The sequence below is a fragment of the Sphaerodactylus townsendi genome, linkage group LG01 (assembly GCF_021028975.2).
Source record: "Sphaerodactylus townsendi isolate TG3544 linkage group LG01, MPM_Stown_v2.3, whole genome shotgun sequence".
Classification (NCBI taxonomy): Eukaryota; Metazoa; Chordata; class Lepidosauria; order Squamata; family Sphaerodactylidae; genus Sphaerodactylus; species Sphaerodactylus townsendi.
Genome location: NC_059425.1, coordinates 123,260,211 through 123,283,121, shown reverse-complemented (window position 1 = coordinate 123,283,121; position 22,911 = coordinate 123,260,211). Strand labels below are relative to the sequence as shown.

The window sequence follows — 22,911 nt, the reverse complement described above, 5'->3', positions numbered from 1 at the left end:
AAATTGCCATGTTGGCACTTTGCAATAAATAAGTGGGTTTTGGGTTGCAATTTGGGCACTCGGTCTCAAAAAGGTTCACCATCACTGTCTTAAATAGACTTGATGAAATTGTTCTGACTGTTGAAACTGACTATAGCTCTTTGCTAAATGGGAATGTAATTTACTAGACAATACAATATCTGAACTTCTGCTGCCTTTCCCTCCTCTGCCACTAGGGGATTCATGCTGGTAAATATGGAAGATGTTAAAGCACCGATCAGCCATAGATGCGGGTAAAACATTAGGGCAAAAACTATCAGGCCCTGGCCACACAGCCTGGAAAACCCAAGACAGTCCATTGATTCTGGCCACAAAAGCCTTCAACGGTACAAAATCAAATGACTGCCTGGACAGCATATTGTCTTCATCACACTTGCATTATAGTTCCCAAGCAGTAGTGTGAGAACTCATAACACCTCCCCCCAAAACAGCTAATTTAGCAATCTCTTTTAGAGTGTTCACAGATGGTGCATGTAATTGTTAACCAGTTATGATTTAAACCATGAGGCTCATAATTATTTGATTAGCAGGATATCATATAAAGGACAGCAATGTTTCAGGCATTCATATCTTCGCAACACCAAGATAGATTTTATGATTTCTTACCCCTCCCTTGTTCCCAGGCTGCTAGGATAAAATACTTTCTGTCATATGAAAATATCAATGATTGTGCCACAGAAGTAGTCTATAGTCTAGTTCAAATATGGTTATTTGATCACTCAGCATTAGATGACCTACTGTTATTTGTACATGGAATAAAACTGCATTTGGCACAGTAAGAAAGTTCTATCTGTGATGGCTCATTCAAGCTGGAAAATCAGCTCTAGATGCTGTAATGAGCATGCTTGTGCAAAGCTGAAGTTTCCCAAAACCTCCCAATAAATCCTCCCATCTAGAAAATTTCTGCTTGTGACTGATTACAAAAATAGGACTCAACAATAATAATATTAATAATAACAACAGTAATAATATGAATAATAGAAAATACTTATCATTATATACTTTTTGGAATATTATTCAACACAAACCTGTTAAACAGACTTCCCCCACCCCCAGATAAAAAAGGTGAAAATGTAACCTTTTATAAAGACAAAGTTCTCAGTACAAAACAAGGAGAAAACAGTTTGAAAATGGATCTATTTCTGTAAGGCAGCATGTTACCTTTCATCTACTTTCTCACATTACATCAGGACTGTCTGGTGTTTTTAGAAAGTGTCAGAACTTGGCTTGCTTCAGTTTATCAATGTGATAGCAGAGTTTCAGCGCTGGTCCCAACTTCAGGCCCAGGTATTTCATGATCATGTCACTCTTCAGTAGCAACAAAGCATTGCCATCAATCTCCTGGTTTAAAAAGGAAGTAAAGAATCAAACAGAGGGATTGTCCTTTTTGAACTGCACTGCACTGAAAAGAAGTTGCAGAAAGGATTGAAAAAAAGCAATCTAATAATTTGGACTGGGTGAAGCTGCTTGAAGTTTGATTAAGTGAAGTGTTATTATTGACAAGTTTAACAAATTAAGCAGACTCAGGGACTTCTACAGATTTATGAACTTCTTACAAATATCTTCAGCTGAACAGATATTCTATGTGGGGATGAGAATTTGAATTCTTCTAATTTTCTTCTTCCTTTTACACACTCAAACCTGAGAAAGATTCACACAGCATAGAAAATGTTCTAATTCATATTTTAGAAGACTTTCTAACCAGATTCCTGTATGCAATTTGCATTATTGGTGATACAGTTTGATTAAAGCTTGTTGTGATCCACTGTATGATTATGTCAATGACTACTATCAATATATCTAGAATATTTTCTCCAAATGGAGACCAGGAAAAAAGGTGACCTGTCCTTTTAACAGAGACTTAATGTTGGCAGCTGAAACACAGAGCTAATTAACATGACCAGGTAAATAACAGGGCCCTTGCATCTCCAAAAGGATCAGGTAGTGCTAGGGTTTCCAACTGCCAGAAGAAAAAGGGCCTTGCCCCCTTCAACAAGGCTTAATGGGATATTATTGACCAAATGTTTCAGCTGCCCATTTCCACATACTAAATCTCTGTTAAAGAAACAGGGCACTATTCCCTGAGGCCTGTTGGCAGCCATAGGGAGTAGGTAATACAAAAGGTCTCTGAGACCCTGAAGAACCAGAGGAGAATGCACTGACCTTAACAGACCAATGGTTTGACTCATAAGGCAGCTTCCTTGGTCATGCAATCAAATCAAATAGTTATCTGGTTTCACTGACTACCTAAGGTATAAATCACTGTGATTGATAATAAAACAGGAATTAAAAGATTGCCCTGGCAGCCCATCTAGTGTTATGATTTTCTACAGCTCCTGCTTTGGAAGAAGACAAAAGCACAGGCTATTCTTGGCAATAAAAACACTCTGCTCAAGGAATGGTACAGGGTACAGAAGTGGATGAGCTAATTGGAAGAAAGGTAGAAAAATCAATATGAAGATGCTTCATGTCTAAGACACATGTGCTTTCCGTTACAATATCCATCAGTGGAAAAGGCAGGACATAACCCTGAAAGAGCAGTTTCAATTATTGTCAACTCAAAAGTATTCTGCCTTCAATATTCATTTTCCAGTTACATATAACAATTAAATGAGCAGCATATATCATCACTTATTTTTATTTTATTTTCATTTATTGATAAAATGTATATCTTGCCTTTCTGCCCCTATGAGGACCACCAAGGCATCTAACAATTTAAAACATATGTGAAAAGTACATTAGAAAACCATTAAAATAACCCCTTCTCAAACATACTTCATTAAAACAACTTTTCATTAAAAAAATTAAAAATCAGAATTAAAAAATATATAAGAGAGTTAAAGTATATTCAAAACACTGAAAAGTGGTTGGGAAGGAGCAATTATTGAAGGAATGCCAAATGAAACAGAAAAGTCTTCACCTACTGATGGAAGATGGCAACAGAAGGAGGCAGATTAATCCCCCTGGGGAGAGAGTTTTGGCTCACCCTCACAGTGCTTTTTGTGCGCAGTTTGCATTCCTTATTGCTTCCCAGCAGAATGATTAGGTCCAGCTTCCCCTGAAAATTACTGCACTTCTCCTCAGAAATGTGGAGACTGGTATTGCTTTGCAAGAAAAACATATGTGGGAATTTGGGGAGGTGCAGGCTGGGGTTGCTTACTGACGTGGGGAAAATGTGTCCTGCTGTTTACATATGCACATAGTGCTATCAAATCACACATACTGTATAAACTCGTGTATAAGCCAAGGTACCTAATTTTACTACCAAAACATGGGAAAACGTATTGACTCGCGTATAAGCTGAAGGTGGGAAGCGGGAGGCAGAGGGAGCTCCTTATTTGGACAGTGACTCCCCCTGATGTCATTGCCCAAATAAGGAGCTCCCTCCACCTCCCGGCTGGGTTTGAGGAAGCCCAGGCAACCTGGAGGTGGAGGGAGCTCCTTATTTGGGCAATGACATCAGGAGGAGTCACTGTCCAAATAAGGAGCCTCCCAGGGTTTGAGGAAGCCCAGCCAGGGTTCCCCTTCACCCTCTGAGGAGGGCAGCAACAAGCGGCTTATGCAGCTGCAAGGAGGTCGTCCCGGCCACGCCCCCAGCCTTGGCAGAGGCCTGAAGAGCCGGCTGGTAAGCAGTGACTCATGTATAAGCCAAGGGGGCATTTTTCAGTCTTAAAACAGGGCTGAAAAACTCGGCTTATACGCGAGTATATACGGTACTTATAGCAATGCTAGCAAGGGGCTATCAAGGCAAGTGTGAAACAGAGCTGGTTTGCCACTGTCTTCCTCTGCAGTCTTCCTTGATGGCCTCCCATCCAGTATGGGCTCTGCTTAGCTTCTGAGATTTGATGAGATTGGATTGTACTATGCTGCCTTCCTTCTCATCCTGCCCTGTAGTAAAATCTTAATGTGTGGAAATGGGCAGCTGAAGCTTTTCAAGGCATGAAGATAAATAATATTACCAGGTAATTAACATCCTATGAAATCTCTTTTTGTTTCTCCAGACAGTTAGCAACCTAGATTTAGGTTGCCTTCCTTTGTATCTATACCACTAGTTCTTCAGACGCACCCCTATGGACAGAAACAGGGGTGTTTCTTTCTCTTTGACATGTGCCTTGGGACATTCAACTACAAGTCATCAACTGAGTTTCCTCCTTGTTAGTACTGGACTGTCATGGCCAAATTAGCAGACTGCAGATAGCAATAATTTCAGGTGCTTGTTTGGAATGTCAATGGCATTCAGGGCTGCAAACTAAATTATGCACCTGCTCCTTAGAATGATTTAACTGGAAGGAAGACATGGCTAAGGTTAATGGAGTAATCACTTCTCTCTCACCTCTGGGGTCTTCGTGCTAATCTAGTTTAGAGATGAAAGTTGAAAGATTGCATGGAAATGAGTAATTCAAAAGCACAGTTGAGCAGAATTAATCAAGCTTCAGACAACTTGCATGTTCCCCTATGAAACTGACAAAATATGAACATTAAATATGGAATGTTCCATACGCAAAATGTGGACCATGTAACTCTTAATCCATGCCACTAACATTAATTACTGTGCTAATGTACAGAACAACATAAAGGTGCTGTGCTTTCCTAGAGACACTACCTGTTCCTGTAATGGCTAAAACACAGGATTAAAACATTGAGTTCTTGGAGCAGCAGCTGGCAAAAAATAGATGTTTGCTGGAATTCATTTTCCACTTGAGCTAAATTCCAATAGGGACAATATCTGCAATGGAACAGTCTTGAGAAAGCACTTGAAAGGCAATTGGAAACACTTGGGTATGCAGAATTTCAGATAAATAGAAGAAGACATGTAATTGGGGTGGGAAGGAGTGGGAGCCCTAGGCATGAATTGCATGGGTCACATGGGGACACATTCAGCCACCCACCCATTCCTCCCCCAGAGAAGAGTTGGGCCAGCTGCCGATTGGCTGCCACTCACCCCATGCTGGAGGGTAGAAGCAACAAAGCATCCCCAAGTGAGTGGGTGGGCTGCCCCTTTGCAAGATGACCAGCCCAAGTCTAATGCCAGCCTGCCCTCTGAGAAGATGTGCTGCAGGACCCGTGGGGGATCAAGTCTTCTGGCTTAGGTAGCCCAGCACTGTTCCCTGAACTGTTCGGCCAGCCCTCCATGCAGAATGGCAGGCAAGTGAAGGGGTGATGGGTTGCAGCCAGTTCAGGCAAAGGTGGGAAGTTGCAGGAGCTGGTTACAGGTTGCAGCCAGTTCAGGCAAAGGTGGGAAGTTGCAGGAGCTAGGCACCTGGGACACCTCCAGACAGCAGCAAAGCCTTGCTGCCAATGCCAGCTGCCATGCCTCCCATGCATCCCATGGCCAGTCTCCACTCAGGCTGTTGCAGCCACCACTGGCCAGCTGCCTCTCCCTGGAATTGACGCACCAGGAAGTCTTTGGGAGTGTGGGAAAGACACACATGCCCTGCTGGCTGACCATCAAGTGTTTGATCTGCCCATGGCTTTTTTTGGGAGCCTCTGATTCTCCTGACTAGGAGGAGACAGTCTAACATATGAGGGGGGAGGTGGTGGGGGTTTCCAAGGAGGAGGAGGAAAAGAAGGAGGAAGGGGACGAGAAACAAATGCAGAGAAAAAGCAAACGCGGCAACAAAAACAATCCGTGGTGGAGGAACTTTGGCAATGGGAGTAAAGGCAGGATCCCTGCAAGCCGCAGGCACCATCTCCCCTTCCTTCTTCTCTTCAGGAGCCAGGCTCAATACCACCCCTCTCGGCTCTTTACCCATTAAGCAATTATTGTGATCTTCCTCCCTTGAGGAACTGGCTCCCATCTCCCGTCTCTCCCACAGGGACTGTTCCTCTCCTGAGGTAAAGTCTTTCCTGTCTTTCCCTCCATGGCTATTTTTGCATGGTCAAAATATCCTGGGGTAAGCATGGAAAATATCCCTGTGCAGCCGGGAATTCTGCACAGTTCCCAAAGCTGCTCAGGGTCTGCCCCATGATATTTACCTTAGCCTGGGATTTTCAAAAATCACTAGTTTGGAGGTTCTTTTAAAAAATCCCGGTGTGACCCTGCTTGTGCCTGTACTGTGCAAAAACCAAACAGGAGCAGGATCAGTTTATTTTTCCTGCCCAGCTGCCTGATCTCCCTGCCTGACGTTCATTCAAGCTGCCACTCAAAAACAACAGCCAATCAGAACAATTGGCATATTTTCCTCAGTACAAGCTTTATTTTAAATCAATCAGCAGACGTATTCACTAGTTTTCTCCCTCTGACAGCAAAATCTTACTTTAAACCATTAAAAACACACATCAATTTCTTCCATTCCCACAGCACATAAACAGAAAAACTAATCGGAAGCAGACCAAGTTTATTTTTCCTGCCCCCCGCCTGACGTTCATTCAAACTGCCACTCAAAAAATCAGAACGCAGAACACTGGGCATGCTCAGACATGCTTCCGAAGTAAATACAGAAGCCCGGCTCATGCAGAGCAAACTGGAGCATTTCTCCTGGTCCTAATTCTGCTCCTGGACAGAAGTGGAGAGCTGTGCAAAGGGAGAAACCGGGATTTTAAAAAGTCCAGGTATATATGATCCCAGTTCAACCCTGGTGTAATTGTGCAGTGCAAAAACAGCCTATGAGTGAGGGCGAAATCCTTTCCCTGTCTTGTGCCCTCCACTCCTGAAGGGTGCAGGGACCGCACCCTCATCTCTCCCCATTCAAAGACACTTATCTGATGAAAGCTCCTCTCCCGCAGATTTTCTTTGTACAAGAATCTTTTCTTCACCTCCCACCTTCCTGCACTACTCCATTTGTATACGCATATACAACACGCAATGATTACAAATGTCTAAAAATTTTAAAAGAGAGGAAATCTTAACCCTCTTTCCCTTTTGTGTAGAAAGGAGTTTGTCTTAAAGATCTAAATATATTTTATAATCCTATTATTTGGCACAGAAAACTGATATTTCTTGTAAAGTACAGGTTTCTCTATAAATCAAGTGTATTTTCATCAACAAGAACAGTTTCTTAAATATTTTCCCCCATCCTTTTCTAATCTCAAAATATGTCCTGTTGACTGTTAAAAATCTTTCTATACAACAAATATCCAATGCATTCAACTTTTCTTCTTGAATCTTCAGCCAATATGTCTTGTTTTGCTTTTGGAAAATTGGGTCCTTTCAGTTTTCTAGGAAAGGTGGTAGGCCCTCTCTCTTTCAAAGAGTGAAAGTTCACAGAGCCACTCCCTCCCCCCGTCCACAGTAACAAACTTCCAAATCACCTAACAGCACTAGCCAGAAAAGGGGCTAAGGGGTGCCGAGAACCAGTAGATCTACCCTAGGAACTCCAAGTGGTTGAATGGCATGAATAAAGAACAGTTAAATAAAGTACAGTGATGGGAGTAGTGAAAATTGAAGTAGTTTTCACTACTCCGCTTTTCAGCAGAAAGGATATTAGCAGAGGCAGACACACCACTCTGTGTCTAGAAGCAAATAAAATTAATAATGGCTTTTTAAAATTGAAAGCCTGAAGTTTTGTATGATGCTGGTCTTTTTCAATTTGTATCAGTATCTCTAAAAACTGTTCATAGGTTCCTTTCCCCCTCTATTCAGCCAACCTCTAGCTGTAAGTTATTAACCAATAAGAAACTTTTTTACTGTCTCTAATACAAAATTCCTTCTAGTCAAGAGGTGAGTTTGATTACAACTTGAGATCAGGACCATTTGAGCTGTGGCCCTATAAAATCAACTACATCATTGTCAGTTATGTATAGAAAAAACAAACATTTTCCTGAAAGTGTAGTTGATAGGGTTCTCAGTCTCTAGACAGTCACCGGCTACTGGCTGTAGCTGATTAACTCTTGGCTCCTAACCATTTCCTAAGTTATGTTTAAATAAGGGCTGCATCCTATCAGTTTTTCCTCTTTTCAATAGAGAAGGTGACTCTTTTTGATCACCAAAAATTCTATGCTGGGTATTGTGAGATCAATGCAAAGAAAAGCCACATATGTTAGTAAATATAGGAAGAAGAATCAGTTATCTAAAAGATGGGTGTTGGAGTGGGGGAGGTGCAATTTCACTGCTTGCCCAGGTGCCATTTTCTGTAGATACACCCATGAACCGAAGATTTGTTTAGCTAGGGACCTGACACAGGGATGATAAAGCTAACATAAAGAGCACTGATAGTTCAAATTCTGAAAATCAGGAAATCCCTTTGGAAAGCTGGAATGAGATAGCTGATTTCTAACCACAGCTCTTAATAAGCATGTGAAGAGAAGTCCCTCTAGCCAAAGGCTGAAGAATCAGTCCTTCTATGTTCTTAATATTATTAGCAAAAGGGAAACGACAAAGAGAAAATTGGGATATTTTGTATATGAACATGCTGAAAGAGTAGTAATTATATCAATAGTAGAATTTAACACCATCCTTACAATTGACATGTTTAAAATTATGCAATAACAGCCAATAATCAGAAAAAAGTGAACAAATGTGCATTGACTAAAGACAATTTTCAAAACAATGTTGACACGCATTCACAGAAGCAAGAACACCAGTGTTGGGACACCTCAGAGACATAATGGTGGACATGGACATGCACAATTTGTGACCAAGCAAACCAAATGCACTCTAACAACCAAGGACTGTGGGGATGACTAACATTTAAAAGCTGCACTAGACCTCCATACTGAGATTCATATGCTTCATCAGTTTGGTCAGATGTTGTGCAGGGCTGGTTTATAAACTTGAGGATTAGGTATAGATAGTTTCAATCCATCATGAACAACGTCATACATACATGTTTTCTGAAAAGCTCCACATGAGGTCCTAGAGCATGAGGGTCAGCATCCTTCACAAACCATACCACATCATCAATGGTCCACGTTAAAGGGTTTTTGCTCAAGGGCCGAACTGCATCTTGTCTTTCTGGTGAAGGACTTGAGGCTAATGGCACAAAAGCATTCAATAAATCCTGATTAACTTGCTGTGATTTGCTGTATCTCCCATTGTTTAAAGCTGGATAAGGTACACACACAAGCTACATACACATGCTAACATGAAGAAAAAATCAAAGCAAGGAAAAAATAAGAAACATGGGAGTCAATATGAAGAATAATAATATCTCTTTCCCAAACATACAGCTACTATTTACCAATAAAAATAAATTGGAAATATATTTATAGATTTCAGAATATGGATCTCTTCCCTAATTTGGCCCTCAGATGAGTTCTGAGTAGGAAAAAAATGTTATATGAAAGACAGCCCTGACTCCGTCTGAAGCACAAATGTGCTTTTCTCTTCAGTATCCTCCTAATCGCTTGTTTTCATGAAGCGAAGCATTCCAAAAGAAGGCCTATTTGGAGAGCTGCTGAAATTGCACAATGATGAACGCTGGCCATGTGACTTTTTAATGGCATCAAGTCTGAAATGATTTAAGGTCACATCAGCCCCCTTCAGTATTAAATCAAAGCAATAAAGTACACTGGGATGAAAGTGCATTTATGTTTTTACTCTTAGTCTCTCTAGAATTATAAATCTCTGTTGTTATCTCTGTACTTATTCCCCTCCTACACTTTGCTTATTTCTACTTTCTATGTACAATATTAGATTAAATGGAAGCTGCTTTTTAAACTTGTATGTACACATGGGAACATGAATGCACACAGAAAGGGAGGTTGGTGAGTTCAGAACACATTTGCAAGTACAATGTCCTAGTTTTCACTCCTTTTGTTGCGCTTACATTCTTTTTAAACAGCTGATTCAGAAGCAAAGGCAGTCTGCAGAAGAGACTCTGAATTTGGGATTTTGGTAAGGGAGTACTAACATTAAGTGGATTCTTTAGTGGATTTCTGCTATGCTGACTTCACCACATATGCTAACCCTACAATTTCTCCTGCTCCACTCTGTGGACAGTATGGACGGTATAGGTCAGTAGAGATACATATGGCTTGAAGGAATCAAATGCTGATCTTAACTTGAGATCTCCCAAAAAAGCTTTACAGGAGATGTCTTAAATCCACAGACATCGAAACAAAGAGAGAGAGAGAGAGAGAGAGAGAGAGAGAGAGAGAGAGAGAGAGAGAGAGCATGCCAGATGCACTACTCACACCCTCCTGAGCAGAGTTATGTCCTTGTAAGCACTCAGAGAAGAATGCTAATCTGCTTAAGATAGCAGCATAAAATAGTGAAATGCAGAATAGCTTAAGAGGGGAACTGAGAACTTCAAACATGTGGATAAGAGGCAACACAACACTAAAATGGATAGAGCTCCACAGGCACGTATTGACCAGGAGGACATATGGGGTCAAATGTCCCCGGGCTGCAGCCATTTAGTCATGTGGGGACAGAAAACACACCCCTATCCCTCCTCCTTTTCCCCAGGTCCAAACACTGACTTCATGACCTGGTGCAAAAAAAGTTTGGTCGTAGTGGGGGAGGGCGGCCACCCATGCAGGGGGTGGGGGTGGGGCGGAAAATTCAGACTTTACACCGGGCTACATTTTCCCTAGATATGCCTCCAGAGCTCCATTATGCATGTTATTGTCCATAAACTTCTTAAGGTGTTTAAACTGAAAAATTGTTGCATTGCATTTTTGCAGGTATTTTATAGCATTTATTTTATAGCTGGGGTCATTGCATAGATTTCTAAAATGGTGTTTGAATACAATTTGATGTTGAAATGGTACATGGATAAATTTAAGCATTAGAGATTCTACAAAATCTTCCAATTGTACCCAAATGTTTATTATGGCACATTGGGAATGTTGGGAGGGAGAAGGAAGAACAGGGACCGACACCAGAGGCGTACCTAGGCAAACTGGAGCCCTGGGAAAAACCTGAGTTTGATGCCCTCCCATGGGCGGCCACCCTCCCCCACCATGACCAAACAATGATTTTTCCCACCAGATTGTTTCAAAGTCACCATCACTCTATAGAACATGCCCCAATTCACAAATCTGAACACAGCAATGGGCCATGCCACACAGCAGAAATAATTTTTGGAAAACATTTTCCAAATGCTTTCAAAATGTTTTATTACTGCTATGAAAACATTTTATGATGTTGTATCCAGTCCCCCCAATTGGGGAAAACAGCATCACTTTCAATGTTATTTAAACTGGGGACCCCAGATTCTCCCTTTAAGGTGGATTTAAAAGGAGAATCTGGGCTCCCTAGTTTAAACAAGTGATGCTGGAATCCACCCCCAAACAGCATCATTTTCAATTGTGTTTAAACTAGGGAGCCCAGATTCTCCTTTTAAATCCACCTTAAAGGGAGAATCTGGGGTCCCCAGTTTAAACAACATTGACAGTGATGCTATTTTGGGGAGGATTCTCCCCCACCCTGAAAAGTGGGGACCTCAGATTCTCCCTTTAAATCCATGCTGAAGGGGGGTGGATTTAATAAAAATAATAGTAATAATAACCTTTATTAGGAATTGAGAGAATAAAAGAAAGAAAGAAAACAAGCATTGGCAGGAAGGGAGTGGATTTAAAAAGAGAATAAGGTGAAATTTAGGGGGTGTCTGTTGTCAGGGGTGCAATTATTAAGATATCAGCACCAAAATTTCAGAGTATCTTCATGAGACCCTACTGATGATACCACCCAGGTTTAGTGAAGTTTGGTTCAGGGGGTCCAAAGTTATGGACCCTCAAAGGTGTAGCCCTATCTCCTGTTAGCTCCCATTGGAAACAATGGGGGATGGGGGCACTTCCTTTGGGAGTCCATAACTTTGAAAACCAAACCTCACAAAACCTGGGTCATATCATCAGGAGAGTCTTCCAAAAAAAACCCTGAAATTTTGGTGCTGCTAGCCTAAAATCTGCATCCCCTGCAGGCCAAAAACAGAAAAAACACTGAAAATACAAAATCCCCCACAAACGAACCTGCATTTTTGTTGCCCACCACAAGGTGGTGCCCTGGGCAGCTGCCCACTTTTCCAAATGGGACCAACAGTCATGTTAAAATGTTAACGTAGAAGTGTTTTACATTTTTCAATGGCAATAATGTAAGTAAGATTTTTTTTGTCAGCCTTTTGGTGAATAATTAAACTGGAAATTGGAAGAAAAGTGGTAAAATAAATGTAGCTTCCATATATAGATTCAGATCATTCTAAAATTGAACATTAGTAACTTACACATGGGCAATTTGCTCTTGCTTGGATGCTTTCAGGAAGCACTTTTTCCCGCTGCTTCACCACAACATCATCAGGCACCTCCCAAATTTCCCCCATATTTTTTGTGATCTTTCCTAAACCTATTTTTGTGAAATGTTTTCAGAATCACAGCAAAGTTGGGGTAGCATTCATGTGGAAAGAAAGTTGTGCATATTTTGACAGGACTATCGTGGGAAAGCTAGGGCAGGAACCAAGGGTTTATAAAATAATTGGATCTTCCTGAATCCACTAGCATCAGCAACACAATTTTCCCTTCTCCGTCCTCCTGTACTGGCCTTTTCTTTCCTTGCCACCAGAAATTGTAGATTAAGAGCAGAAATTTTAATTCTACACTCACATAAGTTCTTTGAATTCTCAGCTTTCCTTTTGTAAGAAAAAGAAAATCTCTAGATTCTTTACTTATAAAAATATACCTTTTCACTAGTCACTAGTGGGAAGAGGGCTGCTGCCAAGGGAGTAGAAAGGGGAAGATGTGGGAAAACTTGTTATGCAGAAACCACAGAAGTCCATTCCCATGTAGAAAACAAGACTGTCTATTCTTACTTTCAGACCTTTCCAAAATATCAGATATTTTTCTTATGGCTGAGCTACACAATTCACTTTTAATGAGTCAGATCTGGGCTTCACAGCACTGAGAGAGTTTCCAGACCTGACTCGGTTCTCTATAGCCAGACAGTGGTTGAGGTAAAAGTCTGGCAGGGGGCAGATATGTCTTTTAAAAGTCTGGCAGGGGGCAGATATGTCTTTTAAAAGTCTGGCAGGGGGCAGATATGTCTTGGACCAATGGCACAGGAGGAAGAGCTTTATGTTTGCCATGTACCCTTTTCCCAGGGCAAAATGACCATGGAAGGAGTTAGTTGTCCCACTTTGGAGCTCAGTGGGCATAAGTACCTGGTCCTAAAGCATTAAAAAAATCACATTATGTAGTTTGTCCCTTAAGCCTCATACTGAAGATCCTTTTACTGAGATGCTGTGGATTGAAATATCATATACACAGCATGAGCTCTGCTACTAAACTACTGATTTTCATATTTTACATTTTTTACCTGTTTAGAGATTTAGATGGATTTTAACTCAATTTTAATGGAATACAAAATAATGGAATATTTCACTGACCAGGGCCCCTTTCCCTATGTGAGTATAGGGTTGCCAGGTCTTCCACTATAGTAGGAGACAGCTTGTATGTATGTATGAATGTATGTATGTATGTATGTATGTACACACACACACACACACACACACACACACACACACACACACACACACACACACACACACACTCACACACTAGCAGGGCACCCGTGCTTCACTACGCATACTTCATCACAGGCTCTCTATGAATTTCAGGGGGACATTCAGCATACTTCTTTACAGCCTGTTTGTGAACTTTGGGGTGACATGCAGCATATTTCCTCACAGCCTGTCTGTGGACTGATGGGTTTGTTTTCGCATATGTTGCAGCAGCTTCCTGTAGTTGTCTTTTTTTAATGCAATGTATTATTGCTCACTTTCACCTGGTGGCCTCTAAAAGACATCATTTGAAGCAGTAGTTGTATTTTTGGGACACAGAAAGGAAGTGTTCTGCCACTGGATGCTGATGAGTGAGAAGGCTGTGAAGAGGTTCAGGGTAGGGTTGAAGGCGGGGAGCTGGACTGTACCACCATCCCTGGGGACTCATCCCGCCACTTTAGAGCACGACACCAAGCACAGGGTGATTGGAGGCCATGAGCAATAAACTTGTCTCCACAGTAAGCAATCTAATGTCCATATGCAAAACTGACAAATGTTTAGTAGTCCAAGGTGATAGTGTGGTTTGTAATCTATTTTGATAGTATTTGGCTGCAGCGGCGTTGTTAACGTGAGGGTGGGTGGAGGAGTACTTTTTCACAGCCTGTCTGTTAACTTCGGGGTGACATTCAGAATACTTTTTTGTAGTCTGTTTCTGAACTTTGGGGTGACATGAAGCATATTTCCTCACAGCCCGTCTGTGGACTGATGGGTTTGTTTTCAAATAGGTTCACATGCGTTGTGGAGGGCGGTGGTAGAGTGCAGTTGGTGAAGGACATGAAGCTGGTAGTGTTGAACTGTCACCCTTAGAATGTTTGTGCAGCATGTCTGTGGACTGAGCAGTTCGTTTGCCCTTAGAATGTTCACGCAGATGGCCAGAGATGAGCAGTGAAAACAGTAAATGTGTAATAACTCGAGTGGAAGTGAATATTTTGGGAAATCCTTTCTTAGTGAGCACCTGGAATATGTAAGGAACAGGTGTGCCAAAATTCATGTGTGTGGCTTTGGTGGTTTTTGAGTACTGTTGATGAGTCAGTCAGTGGTATTTCGTGTTATGATGATGATGATGATGATGATGATGATGATGATGATGATGACGACGACGACGACGACGACGACGATGACAGATGGATGGATGGTGGAACAGCCCTGTCTTGGAGGCCCTGTGGAACTGAACTAAGTCCCAAAGGGCCCTAGTCTTAGCTGACAGAGAATTCCACCAGATTGGGCCAAGGACCAATAAGCCCTGACCTGGTCGAGGCCAGCTGGACATTCTTGGGGCCAGGGGCCATCAGGAACCTACTTCTAGCAGAGCATAATGCTTCCCAGAGGCAGTATTGGGAGAGGGAGTCCTGTAAATACAATGGTCCCAGATTGTACAAGGCCTTAAAGCTGTGGTGGAATTCAAATAATTTAACAACTGGTTCTGCCAAAGTAGTGCAAACCTGCTGAATCCCACCACTGTTTGGGGGGCAGGATGCGGTCTATACTGGCAGTGTACTGGCATGCTGATATCACTTTCAGCAAAATTCAGAAATGACAACATGGGATGCTCTAAGATTTGCAAACGTAAGAGCCAAAATGACAGAGCCAAAATAAACAAGCACTTGCCATGGTTGCTATTAGATAATCCATCATGAAAAACAGATATCTAGGCTATGCCTTCCCAGCCACTCTTAACTCATGGAAGTGGAACTCATGGGGAGAGCAAGTCTATCAGACACATACCAAATTTACAAATTAAAACTAGCATATTGAATGAAGTTCAGAACCTAATTAGTAGTCAGTGAAGCCACTACAAAATTTGCAATTTCCTCAGTCCTTCTTAAAATGTATAGGGAAGAGTCCTTCTTGTGTATTAATTCTGCATTTATGAATCTGAAATGAATCATACCAGGGATTAAATACATTAATAATGATTTCATCTCTCACTTGTCTATGGTATTCTAGGGCATTGTATAATCACAATTAAGCAAGTTGATAAAGAATGCTCACATTACAAAGAGAGAGGAGTGTTTGAAACCAATAATCATACTTAAAGATCATAATTTAGGTAAAATTCAATTTCCTGGCTTTGGCAAGCAGCAAAAAAAAGTAAATGGGATGTTCAGAGGCTAAAGAAGCATTTCAGAGGATAAATTAATCTATTTCTATGTTCTTGAACAATGTATGCGAATGGTGTAACAGCATCAGGTACTTTTTTGAGATTAGGGCAAAATTTTATCAGTCTACTATTTAACTCAAACTGCATCCTAAACAGAGCTATACCATTTTAAGCTGTAGAAACTCTGATCTGGTGTCTGGAGGCAGGCTAATAAATTGAAGCTTAATTCCAACAAGACAGAAGTGCTACTGTGGGCAGAAGGTTGAACCCAGAATTTGAGGAGTCACCGGTTCTATATAGAGTTGTACTCCCTTTGAAGGAACAAGTCCACAGTCTGAAGGTGCTCTTGGACCTAGGTCTACTGCTGGATAAGCAATGCCTTTTACCAGCTGTGACTAGTTAGCCAACTGTAGTTTTTTCTGGGCAGAAAAGATCTGGCTGCTGTGCTGCATGACCTGGTTACATCTAGATTAGTTACTGCAGCTGCCCTTGAGAAGGGTTTGGAAACTTTGGTTGGTACAGGATGCTACAGCCAAGGTGTTGAGTGGAGTGGGTTGTTGGAACCATATCTCTCCAGACTTGGCCCATCTGCACTGGTTTCAAATTTGTTTCTGGGCCCAATTCAAGGTGCTCATTGTTAACGGAAAGTTAACAACGAGCACCTTGAATTGGGCCCAGAAATTGGCCTGTATTTAAGTACTGCTTAACCCCTTATGAACCTGCCTGACCATCACAGTCAACTTTGAAGACCCCGATTAGGATGCCTCACCTTCTGAGATTAGGTGAGTGGCAACCTTCTCACTCATGGTCCAAAGCTCTGCAGCATTCTCCCCAGGGAGATTTGCCTGTTTTTTTCTGTTGTGCCAGTGGGTGACGAATTTTTTTTTTGCATTCCCTCAAAGATCCCCAGAGGTGGAGCTACCAAGGGAAGGTGGGGCACATTGCACCAGGTGGGGCGGAAAAGGAGAGAATGTGATGCTATGATGTCACTTCTGGTATATGACTGGAAGTGAAGTCATGGTATTGTGCAACATCACTTTCTGGAATTTCCAGTACCCCAAAGCTCCTGGGAGTTAGCAACCTCAACAGAGAGACCAAAATAACCCTGGAAAACAGCCACATCCCTTCCGACTGTCATGCCCCCAACCACCACTATAATTTAGCATGCTAAATTATTTTATATAGTGTATTTGTACATAATTCAGCAGTAGCCATAAATAGTCACTTATTCCTGTAACTTAGAAGCTTAGCAGCCTCTTAATTTTACAGTTGCTCCTTGCTGTATCTTCCTGTCCAACATTCTCAAACTATGTACTAACTTTTCCAGACCATCCTTTTCATTACACTGATGCGGAAGGAAAGCTGAAATCTCACAAATGTCAAGTTTTGGTTCACAATCACAAACCTGTGATTACATAAAGTCATAAACTGGCTACAAAATGCTGACATTGTGATGAGGCTTTCCAGCAAATATCTGCCAGCTCAGATCAACAGAATTTACATACAGGGCAAAAAAGGGATTTCCCAATTAGCTGCAATTTAGATAAAGGGAACACTATTGTTGGAGCCGGTTCCTGACTCATTATACAAATGAGTTTTATTAATTTCATCTTGGTTACCTCTCAGTTAATTTCATCATATTTAAGAAAAGACAGTCATACAAGTGCTACCTGAGTTCAGAATGGAAAGATAAGCAGTGGCATTTAAAATACTAACAAACTTTATTCCAGCAGAAACCTTTTTAGAAAGAGCTTGATTCATCAGATGCATAGGAGTCTAACTCCTTCAGGTCTTATTTATATACCAAGCAGAACAGAAGGGGGTTATTACAAAGAGGGGCCAGCTCAAAACGGAGATCTGTTTGAAAGACTAATAATTTCATCTAGTGTGGGTGTGAGACACTTCCAACTATTAGTTGGAAAATATAAATCTATAAGGATGAAGTGACACAAGCAACAGGAAATTGCAAGTGAATAACCCCCATCCACGATGCATCCCATATTGTTCTCAAAGTCCCTCAACTTCAGAAATGCCATTTGGAGGTAGCAGTGGACTGTACAGGAAAGCCCTTCCATGAATCTGAACCACTGACACTTTAATAGGATCCAGGCCCATTTAATGAATTAGGAAGAAGTTGTTATTGACTTACATTAAGACACTTAGTTACCGGTATTTGGATAGATATAACTTTGAAATGTAAAAGATATAAGAGATGCTTCAATAATTAGAAATGAAGGAAGATGCTTGTAGCATTCAATTGCTAAAGGCCGGATAAAGGGATGCTTTTGAGAAGTAATCCCAGATACATGATTCAGAACAGACATATGCTAGGATACTAGGGGAATGCTCCAGCACATTAAATAAAAGCTAAGGAAAAATAGATTTGAAAAATGGGGGATTTTCAAAACGATGGGGGAAAGCTACATAATTTCGTTTTCAAAAAGACAATACAAAACATAGACATAGCTGGAATAATACATGCATCTTAGATTCTATCAGAGTCTAGCAATACTGTATCTATTAATTTAAAATCTGCTTCTTTCATCCTTTGCAAATAAAAACACCTTTCAAACAACTATTTAAAAGTTAAGACTTTTTCTATTTGCCTACAAATGCTTGTGCTTTTATATCAAATTTGCTTTCCTTCCTGGGGGATATATATATACATAAGAACATAAGAACAAGCCAGCTGGATCAGACCAGAGTCCATCTAGTCCAGCTCTCTGCTACTCGCTACTCCATCTAGTCTCTGCTACTCTGCCACTCGCAGGTGCCTTTGGGAGTTCACATGTAGGATGTGAAAGCAATGGCCTTCTGCGGCTGTTGCTCCCGAGCACCTGGACTGTTAAGGCATTTGCATATAATTTGCTTTCCTTCCTGGGGGATAATAAATTAGTTTCAAATGTAACTTTGAAATGTAAAGGACTATACAACATGTGACCAACCAAACCTAACATGCAGTCTATTAGCCATGGACTATTCAAAAATATGTTTAACAGCTCTTCTATTTTTGTCATCTCATGCTGCCCTTACATAATGGGAAAGGCAGGCAATTAAGGAATAACATATATGTAAATCCTGGACAGACCAACACCAACTACATTAAATTTGTTGAGAGGGAACCAATGACTCCCTTCTAAAAAGTGAAGAGCCTTGTTCCAGAAGAGGAAGATTTTTCACTTAACAGAAAGAAGGCACTGGACCCAATCCAACAACAACAAAATCTTTATTAGGCATTAAATAGAATAAATACAAAATGATTTTAAAATCCGCTGCTTTGGAAAAAAATACAGGTACGAAGTAAAAAATTGGTGTCACTAATTATTGGATCCAATCCAACAGAAGCCAAATAGAATACCAAAGAATTAATTTAATTTAATTTAATTTAAAAATTAAACCATTAAAAAAATTAAATTAAAAATGTAAAAAAGAAAAAGCGACTCTAAAACCTAATTAAGCTTTTACTGCATAAGAAGTATGAGGCTATATTAATTGGTGGATATGGATTAACACAATCTTATCATTATCAAGATGAAATAAAATATATTATGTTACCACTTCTGTTTCCTTCCAGGTAGGTTCCATTTTGGGTTGGGCTTGATGATTGATGCCTCAAACCAATAGTTGATGGTCCTCCAGAAGCAATCTGACCAGAACGATGAATACAAGATGTTGCGGAACCACCTCCATGACGTCCATCTCCAGAGTTCTGCCTCTTGGAGTACATGGTGCCCATACAATTGAATGCAGAATCAGTGGGATCTATATTGTAGTGCTTTGCGGTCACTGGATCAACCAGGTAATCTCCAGGTATGACTGTTTCTATTCAAAATAAGATAATCAGGATCAAAGCTAGTGTAGAGTTGGCTTCAAAATTATATTGCTGTTTTCATTTAGCCTTAAATATCAAACAACAAATCATTTAAAAACTACAACATTAACAACAATTATTTGTGAAATTACCTATATTAATTCTGGGACATCATCTCTCTGCCTATGAAATAAATTAATAATACATGTTAGCCATGAGAGTCTACTTGACTGTAATTGCAGTGCTTGGTTTGATTCAGAAAAATTTTCCCCATAATTTGGGAAAGTATATGGTTAGCCATTAAGGAACTATGTAGGTTGAACAGGTTTCTGGTGGACTGGAGCACAGGTTTCATTTGCCTAATGACATAGTGACCTACACAGTAGATGGGATTTAATGGCCATCAATTCCCTCATATTAGAATGCCAGTTTTATTACACCAATGTGTTTATTTCTGCACATGGACAGAGCCACCTTGGTACAATCTGCAATTGTGATGGACCTAAGGAAAATGGAGTATATAAACTCAATTCTGAATAATGCTACTTCAAAGCTAGGAACATGCAGAGGCAGGAGAAAACCTGACTGTGGAGGATTAATTCCTCACACAGCCTGTGTATGAGAGTGACATGCTGGGTGTGGGTGGAGTTTAGAATTCAGAGCTACTGACAGATTTAGTGGGAGGGGGGAATTTTTGGAACCAGAGAGTTCAGATGTATTTAGTGCCTGTGTTTAGACCTCTGGTATTGGTGGTGAAAGAGTATTTGGAAAAAAGGACTCTACTCTAGCCAAAGAGGGGAACAAATTTCTAGGAAAAGCAGGATTCCTAGTGCAAGATCCAGAAATAGAGCTAGTTTGTCTTTTAAACTGTGCATGTAAACCAGAGGGAGTTGGCTGAATGAAAAAGATGGTGTCAAAGAGGGATCAGCCTCTAACCAGGAGATGAATTTTAACTTTGTGTGGGAGAAGAATTCCCATCTCTAGTTCTGATGTGGATTTATTTCAAAAGCTCTGAAGACTGAAGTGATCCTACAAACTGGGGAAGTTTGAAGGGAAAGGGGAGTTGTGTAAATACTCAATTCCTTCTAGATTTTGGGTACCATAGATTACACATGAACCTCTGAATGTAAGTCAGAGTCAAAACTGTATAAAAACAAGAAAATATATCTTGTTTCAAAGAATTTAGAAATCTGTAGAAAACTGAAATATTGTCAAACAGCCTAATGCCATCTGGGGTGTACAATTAAGAACATGTTCTTTCCTTCTCACCAAATTTCTTTTCCTTATCTTATTCACCTGAGAAGTTTTATAAAATTCTGATGTTTTACAGTTGAAAGCCTCTAGCATGATAATTTCTGAGATCAAACACAAAAGGGGAAAGGTGGGAGATACCCCAGTGTCACAGCAATATACCTATCTGGCAATGAGTGTGGGGTTTAAGGCAGAAACGGTACACAAACACCATATGGTTTTCAGGGATCAGATATGTTCAATTAACACACTGGATTTATTTGAAAATTCTCCAATACAGATATAAACTCAAAGTTTCATATAGTACAACAATGGAGGACAAATGATTTTCTAAATGTGTGAAATAAACTAAATTATGTGCTAGGACACTGTGGTAAAATGGATGGACAAATTTCACCTCAGGCACATGACTTACTAGTGATGGCCATGTGTCTTACAATTGTAGTGTTATATGCCCTTACTTGATTCCTTACATGTTTCTAGTAATCACTTGGCATAAACACTTTGTTTGGAATGGTACAATAGGGATAGGAAAAATGGAACACAGTCTAAAACAGAGGAATGAGACAACTGAAACTACTTTGGTTAGACTGTCTCAGCATATTTATGCATGTACCTCTTACCCACGGCTGTTTGCTTTGCAGTGGGGTTTTCCCACAGTGATATTCTTTGGAGGTAGGGTTGCTAACCTCCGGCTAAAGATCTCCTAGGCTGATCTTCAGGTAACAGAGATAACTTGGTCTGGAGAAAATGGCTGGACTCTATGGAATTATAACCCACTGAAGTCCCTCCCCTCCCCAATCCAATGCTCCTCTGTCTTCACCTCAAAATTTTCAAGCATTTCTCAACCCAGAGCTGGAAATCCTACTTGGAGGTCATCCATATAACCCTGGTTAGCTTCTGAGATCTGACAGGATCAGACTAGCCTAGGCCATCTAGATACATGTGACAGAATCATAGGAATAAAAAGAGTAATATAAAATGTTCAGACTATAGAAGTACTGATTAACAGGAAAAGGAAACTGAGCTCATGATTTGCAAAGGGAAAAAATTGAGTGATGGAAACCATATCACTGGTAACACCAAATTAAGCCTTACACAGAATCTGTGTCTGAATATGACAATTCACTTCACAGAGCCACTCATCTTTTGAGATTTTCAGAGAACAAGAGAAGTTGACTATGTTTTGAGCAAATATAAATGTAAATAAATGAACTGCTTTAATAACATGTGATATATGTGTAATGTTATTGTGTAATGTTGTTGCTGGCCTGCTGTACACCACCCAGAGCCCTTCGGGGATGGGCGGTTTAAAATCTAATATATAAAAATAAATAAAATATATATATTGTGTAATCACTGAATCTGCTTCATAAATACTGGGTACAGAAAATGTATGACTAATATCTACCCTTCTTTGATTGACCAACAATGGGTTAGATCCTGTGAACTTGAGCACAAGGATAGGGACCCTCACACATAACATAGCTGACTCGTATTACATTGTCACCATTCTGTATTTTAGATTAAAAGATACAATTTTCAGAGTTAAAACTTTATCAGAAAAAAGTTGGGAATTGCACTGTGAAGAATGAGAAACCCTGCAGTTTTATATCAGCATAATATGATGGTAGAAGAATAGAGTTAGACAAGAATGAAGGGATTAAATTATCACAGAGAATTTTCTTACAGTTTCATGTATGTTAGCATATCAAAGAACCAAGACAGCAGAAACAGCAAGACAGATAGTAGAGTATATGACACAGTTCAACATACCAACCTCATGACACCATTCTCTCTCTCTTAACCTACCTTCCTTTCTTTATAATTCATCCTTCATTTTGAACTGTGCCTTCTCTTCCACATCACATCATTATTTAACTTCAAATACCAGACTATCTTTTTAGACCCTTCAGTTTATTACTGATGTCACAATTCTGAAATCAGATGTGCTTTCCTTATGCTAGAACAGTGATCTATGATTTGTGATCCAGGCCTTTTCTGCACCGTGCCAGCCCCTGACCTTGCCCCCTGGTGTCCGCTGCAATGTGAAGGGAGGCTCCGCCCTCCCAGCACATACCCCACCTTGCAGGCCCCAGCCCAACACCAACCGTGACCGCCATGCATACAGGCCTTCAGGCTGGGTATCACCTCTTTGTCCCCCACAAGTGCCCTCCTCCCCAGGCCAGCAAAGGCCCTGTGGGCCATCACTGGGCTCTTTCATACCACTGCAACTAGGCCTGACGGGCCTCTCGATCACTCAGCGGCGCCCAGAG

General features: G+C 40.7%; 1 protein-coding gene across 2 annotated transcripts in view; it reads right to left on the bottom strand.

The window, feature by feature from the left end:
- Positions 1-96: 96 nt before the first annotated feature.
- Positions 97-22,911, bottom strand: part of SCML4 (Scm polycomb group protein like 4) — a 101,378-nt gene continuing 78,563 nt past the window's right edge. For both annotated transcript variants that reach the window (XM_048493318.1, XM_048493327.1), the window contains exons 6-8: positions 19,129-19,395; positions 8,805-8,950; positions 97-1,380 (exon numbers count right to left, since the gene is read on the bottom strand). In XM_048493318.1, the coding sequence (XP_048349275.1) occupies positions 1,255-1,380; positions 8,805-8,950; positions 19,129-19,395 (539 nt within the window). In that variant the 3' untranslated portion in view covers positions 97-1,254. The remainder of the gene's footprint in view (positions 1,381-8,804; positions 8,951-19,128; positions 19,396-22,911) is intronic.